The following is a 5,951-nucleotide window of genomic DNA, read 5'->3' as shown; positions in this document are numbered from 1 at the left end:
GTCGTTTTAGTTCTAGTGGACACAACATTTTACGACGTCGTTACGACATAGTTACGATATTTTTACGACATTTTTACGACATACAATCTCCATGTCGTCTCGGTGTCTTTGCGATGTCGTAAAGACATCGTCAGAGCATACGACTTATTTACGATATCGTAGAGTCACATGAACGACATGGACATAAGATATCGTAAATTTGTCGTAAAGATGTCGTAACGATGTCGTTAAGACGTTGCCAAATTTTGTGCCCACTGGGTTTCTTGAAAATCCTCAAACTCCTCTGAATTTTTTTTAAATCTCTTAAAATTCTTTAAATTTCTTTTAATTTCTTTAAATCTCTTGAAAATCCCTAAAATCTTTAAATTTTTTCAAATCCTTTGAAATATTCTTAAGTAATTTGTCAATTACTCGCTCGACATTCTTTAAAATTACTCAAACTATTTTAAAATCTCATAAAATCTATTGTGAATCCTCAAAACTTTTTGAATTATTTTGAATTATATCTGAATCATTAAAAAAACATTAAAATATCGTCAAGTCTCTAGTAATTCCATTCTTTAAAATCACTAAAACTGTCTTAAAATTCTTAAAAATGTCTTGTAAATCCATAAAGCTTTTGGAGTTATTTTTAAATACTTTAAAAAGAAATTTTGAAAACCCCGTCAATTCCCTATAGCAATTTCTTAAAATCACTTGAATTTTTAGAAATCCTGTAAGATTTCTTGAAAAATCTTAAACTGCTCCGAACTTTTTTGAAATCCTTTCAGCACCTTTAAAATCAATTGAAATATTTTTAATTTAAGTAAAATAATAAAAATCCTTTCAGTTTTCTTAAATTCCTTAAAATATTTAAAGAAATTTACAACCCTTGAAAACTCTTCAAATTTATTTAAATCGTTTTGAATAAATTTTCAGTAACTCGTATTAAATGATTTAAAATCAGTTAAATTGATTTGAAATCTTATCAAATATCTTGCAAATCCTTCAAACTGTTTGGATTCTTTAAAAAATCTTTGAAAATCATTCAATTTTTCAGAATTTCTTTTAAAATCCCTTCAAATTCTTTGAATTATTAAAAATCTCTTCAGATTTCCTAAGATCACTTAAAAAAATTTTTAATCCTTTAAAGTTTCTTTGATGTATCTGTTTTCTTTGACGAAACTACTTAAAATCACTTATTATTAAAAAGTATTGTGACAAATGGCCGACGCTACCGACTGAGTATGACGTAATATTAGAATACTCAATGTATTGTTGATTAGATTAAAAAAAAGGTCAATTTGAATTTCCCGCTGAAAATAATATAAAGGGCGCCCCTAATGGATTAAAATGGAAGTACGAATTGAAAGTGTACAGGCAACTCTATTGATTTGTCTATGGCAAAATAATGTTGGCGTCATGGCGTCATAGCAAATAGTGCGTCATTCCTGTCACTCACGCCATGAAAAAATTTCACATGACAAATGTTGACGTCATTTTTCAATAAGTTGGTCAAAGTTCGAGAATCATAGTGGTCCATTGAACAGGAATTCTTTTGTAAATTCCCTCCTAAAGAAATTAATCGGGTGTAGAAGTAGACGATGTTCTCTTCGAGCAATTAGGCATAACCTCGTCAAGTGGCTTGAGTGAGTGACGTTTAATCTGCTGTAAGTGTCAAAAAGAGGACAATAGAAAGTGTGTCTTGTTTATTTTACATTATTGTACGTTATATCCGTTGGAAAATGGCAAATAAAAGATCCATAAATAATAAACAATATTGGAAGTAGCCTTTGTTTAAAGAAAATGGGTCGTGTTTTCTAAAATCTTGCCCCGATTTTGAGATTTGCGTGAAAATGAAAGTGTCGGACGGGTTGCATGTCAGGGGCAGTATTATTTAAGATTGATCTGTTTACTTTTCGATGTGATAAGATATTTTCTATAGAAGGTGGAAGAAGTAAAGAATAAAGTGTTATGGGAATTTAGTGTGTCTTTAATAAAATATTATATTCTTCACCTTCCTTTTAATTTTCTTTGCAAGTTTGGCGAAAATCCCTTTAGGTTGACAATACGACTTTTAAGGATAACTTTAATTTGTTTTCTGTGGCTTTTTTTCATATGATTTTCTTTCTATTTCAGTAGATCCATTTATTCAAAATGTCCCAGACTACCACAATTGAAACGATTACGATCACGAGGCCTTTAAAGGTGAGTATTTTATTATAATATTTCTATCTCAGGTTCTGCAAAATTCAGCGAAATAAAGGGAAGAAGCCCTTATTATTGGTGCGATTTCAAATTAAAGTTTCATAAAATATTTTTGAGTTGAAAATTCATCGGCTTAGTTGTAGATGCAAAGTGTCTCGACCCGAAATTTGAGATTATTAGCCCAATATTTTTGGGATGACTAGAGACGCCTGAAAATTAATTTTTTTAATTGAAAATTTATCTTCCATTTTGGTTAAAGATTCGTTCTTTTTAGTTCAGAATTCAACTATTTGTTTGAAAATTGGTCCCTTTGTGATAGAAAATTATTATTTTTGTTTGAAGATTTATCATTTTAATTAAAAATTCATCTTCTTCGTTGAAAATTAATTTTCTAATCGGAAAATTCAATTATTTGGCTGAATGGTTAAAAATGTCGTTTTTTAGGTCAAAATTCATGTATTTTTTCAAAAATTAGACTTTTTTGGTAGAAACTAATCTTCTTGGATTAAAATTTTTCTCTTTGGTGGATAATTCAACTATTCCAGTTAAAGATGCATCATTGTAGTTGAAAACTCATCTTTTTTGTTAAAAAATTAATTTTTCAACTGAAAATTAACTATTCCGTTTATGGCTCAAAATTGATTCTTTTTAGTTTTAAATTCAATTATTTGGTTAAGAATGTCTCTTTTAGCTGACAGTTCAGTAGTTTGGCTGAAAATTAATTTTATAAACTGAAAATTTAACTTATCTATTTTCGTTGAAAATTCAACTATTCAACATACAAATGCATCATTTTAGATGAAAGTCATCCATTTTGTTTAAAATTAATTTTTTCAACTGAAAATTCAACTGTGCTGTTTTGGTTTAAGATTGATTCTTTTTATTTCAAATTTCCTCTTTTTTAGTTGAAAATTCATGTATTTTCTTGAAAAATAGTCTCCTTTTGGTAGAAAATTAATCTTTTTGTTTGAAAATTAATTTGTTTGGTTGAAAATTCAACTATTCCAGTTGAAGATTCACCATTTTAGTTGCAAATTCATCAGTTTGGATGAAAATTAATGTTATAAACTGAAAATTAAAATGATCCATTTTTGGTTGAAGATTAAGTCTTTTTGGTTTAAAATTCAACTATTTGTCTGAAAATTGAGCTTTTTTAGTTGAAAATTCGTCTTTTTTGGGAGAAATTAGTCTTCTTGTGCGTTAATTGTTCTCTTTGGTTGATAATTTAACTATTCGTGTTGAAGATACATCACTTTAGTTGAAAGTTCATCAGTTTGGTTGAAAATTAATTTTTTAAAGTGAAAATTCAACTATTTGGCTGAAACTTTCTCTTTTTTAGTTTAAAAATAATGTATTTTGTTGAACATTCCTTTCTTTGGATGATGATTCCACTGTTTCATATTAAGTTGGATATTGATTCTTTTTAGTTTAAAACTTAACTATTTGGCTGAATGTGTCTCTTTTTTTAGTTGAAAATTCGTATTTTTATTTGGTTAAAATTAATCTTCGCGGACGAAAATTCAACTATTCCAGTTAATAATTTTCGCTTTAAAATGTAATTGTTGGAAAACTTGTCTGTTTTAGTTTAAAATTAAACTAGTTCGTTGAAAATTCATGTATTTTGTTGAAAAATCGTCTTTTGTGTTAGAAAATTAATAATCTTGTTTGAAAAATTATATGTTTATTTGAAAATTCAACTATTCTAGTTAAAGACTTATCATTCTTTTAACATTTATCTTCATTGATTAAAATCCAACTATTTCAGCTGAAGATTCATCATTTTAGTTGGAAGTTAATCAGTTTGGTTGAAAATTAATGTATTTTATTGAAAATTCGTATTATTTGCTAGAAATTAATCTAAGTGTTTGAAAATTCTTCTTTTTGGTTGAAAATGTCAACTATTCCAGTGTAAATTCAAGGATACTGTTTTCAATTTTGAATCTCATCATAAGTACAAATACAGCACACAAGTTTGAGGGGAGCGAATTCTCTTCAATGCGTCAGCACGAATTTATTTCCGATTTCCAATTAGTCAGCGCACAAATGCTTCAACATTGATCAAAGCTTTTTATTTCATAAGAATGAAAGTCGAAATCCAATCCGTTGCCATTTGTCAGGGCGATTTAAAGTAAATTTGACCTTTAATTACTAAATTTAAGGGATGTATTAAAGATACTTAATTTAACACTTGAAGGACATATTGGGTGTAAAACACCCAGCGACTTATTTGCGCTTTAACAAAACGTAAAAAATTCAAGAAAGTGGAACATATGGCGCCAGATTAACAAATGACATGAAAACCTATTTTTCTGTCATTTTTTAAGTAAAAATATCAAAAAGTTATCAATTTTAGAGTGAAAGAAGTCATTTTTTAATTATTTTTCTCCGAAAAGGATTTTTTAAAACTACTTTAAGTTTCAAAAACTGTTATGAAACCTTTTTCTCCTTAAATTAGATAGATCAAACATCATTAATTGATTTTCTTGTAAAAAACACTATATAATACCGTCGGCCCAGTACACGTTTGAATACCCTTGGGTACCTAACACCAGTGGTTCTTTATGTAATTTCGCGGAAGTGTGCTCTTTAAGGGTTAATGGTAGGAATGTAATATGCTATTTAGTTCCACGCTTTTGCTGAAAAATCTGGTTTAAAAAAAATACCAAAAGCATTTTCCGTAGATGCGAAACTCGACGTACCTGATGAAAAATCAATACTCGCTCTTCGGTTACCAAAGGACCAAAGGTCACTTCCTATCTGAGTGATCCGCCGAGAGATGACCTCGCAAAAAAGTAAGCCTTAGATCTCCCCTTCTATAGAAATCCCACCTCAATGACAAAACCGGTCTGCCAGTGAAGATGGCGGCTTCATCCACCAAATAGGTGCGATGAGCTACCAGCGAACCTTTCATCGATCCGCCAAAGTCCCAATGTGCATCTTAATACTTCCATTAAAAACCAACCTCCCGCGACTGAATTGATTCCCGCCTGTCAAAGTGTTTACAACTTTACAAATAGAAGAATGTTGTCCGGGAAGGAGGACTTTCGAGCGAATGATTGAGTAGTTTGGGGTTTGTGAGGTTGATTTTTGTTCTGTGATAAAAAGCTGGATTTTGAATTTGGACTCTTTTGGGTAAAATGATCATGTATACGGTAGCTGATGACCACATGGGGGATAATGAGATCGCCCAGGTAGTGAATTAATTCTAAAAACGGGTTTTTCTCTTTTTTGAAGGAATTTTTTCATTATTTGTTTAGTTTCAATATCCTTTTGTCTCAGGCCCAACTTATTTCGGTAGTTGTAATTGACTTGAGTATATAATTTTGGATTGAATTTTAGTTGACATTTAGGGTTTGATTAATCAAATTTTTATTTTAGGTGATCGCCTTTATATGCGGGGTGATTGTGATTCTTTTGATGATAATGGGCCTTGCTTCCACCGACTGGTTGATGGCTTTAGGATGGAGACAAGGACTTTTTGCCCACTGCATAGAAGAAGGGGCGCCGACTCCTCTTCCTTTTAATATTCAAGATCCGCCTGGCTGTTATCAAGCCAGAGATGCTGGTAAGATAAACAAAAATGATAATGAAATTCCCAATTCTTTAACTTCAAAAATATACCTTTTTAGTTCAAAATTCAACTATTTGGTTGAAAATGTATATTTTTTAGTTAAAAGTCCATATGTTTTTTTGAAAATTCGTATTTTTTTGATAGAAATTAATCTTCGTGGATAAATTTTCTTCTCTTTGGTTAAAAATTCAAT

At 30.0% G+C, this 5,951-nt stretch overlaps 1 protein-coding gene across 5 annotated transcripts in view; it reads left to right on the top strand.

The window, feature by feature from the left end:
* Nucleotides 1–1,398: 1,398 nt before the first annotated feature.
* Nucleotides 1,399–5,951, top strand: part of LOC117179705 (transmembrane protein 47) — a 16,304-nt gene continuing 11,751 nt past the window's right edge. Inside the window, exons 1-3 of one of the 5 annotated variants that reach the window (XM_033372104.1) lie at nucleotides 1,399–1,628; nucleotides 2,122–2,187; nucleotides 5,566–5,752. In XM_033372104.1, the coding sequence (XP_033227995.1) occupies nucleotides 2,137–2,187; nucleotides 5,566–5,752 (238 nt within the window). In that variant the 5' untranslated portion in view covers nucleotides 1,399–1,628; nucleotides 2,122–2,136. Of the gene's footprint in view, nucleotides 1,650–2,118; nucleotides 2,188–5,056; nucleotides 5,379–5,565; nucleotides 5,753–5,951 lie in introns of those variants that run through there. The other 4 variants (XM_033371938.1, XM_033372019.1, XM_033371857.1 and 1 more) reach the window with 4 other exon arrangements.

Source organism: Belonocnema kinseyi, chromosome 1 (assembly GCF_010883055.1).
Source record: "Belonocnema kinseyi isolate 2016_QV_RU_SX_M_011 chromosome 1, B_treatae_v1, whole genome shotgun sequence".
NCBI lineage: Eukaryota > Metazoa > Arthropoda > Insecta > Hymenoptera > Cynipidae > Belonocnema > Belonocnema kinseyi.
This window is presented reverse-complemented; position numbering and strand designations above follow the sequence as displayed.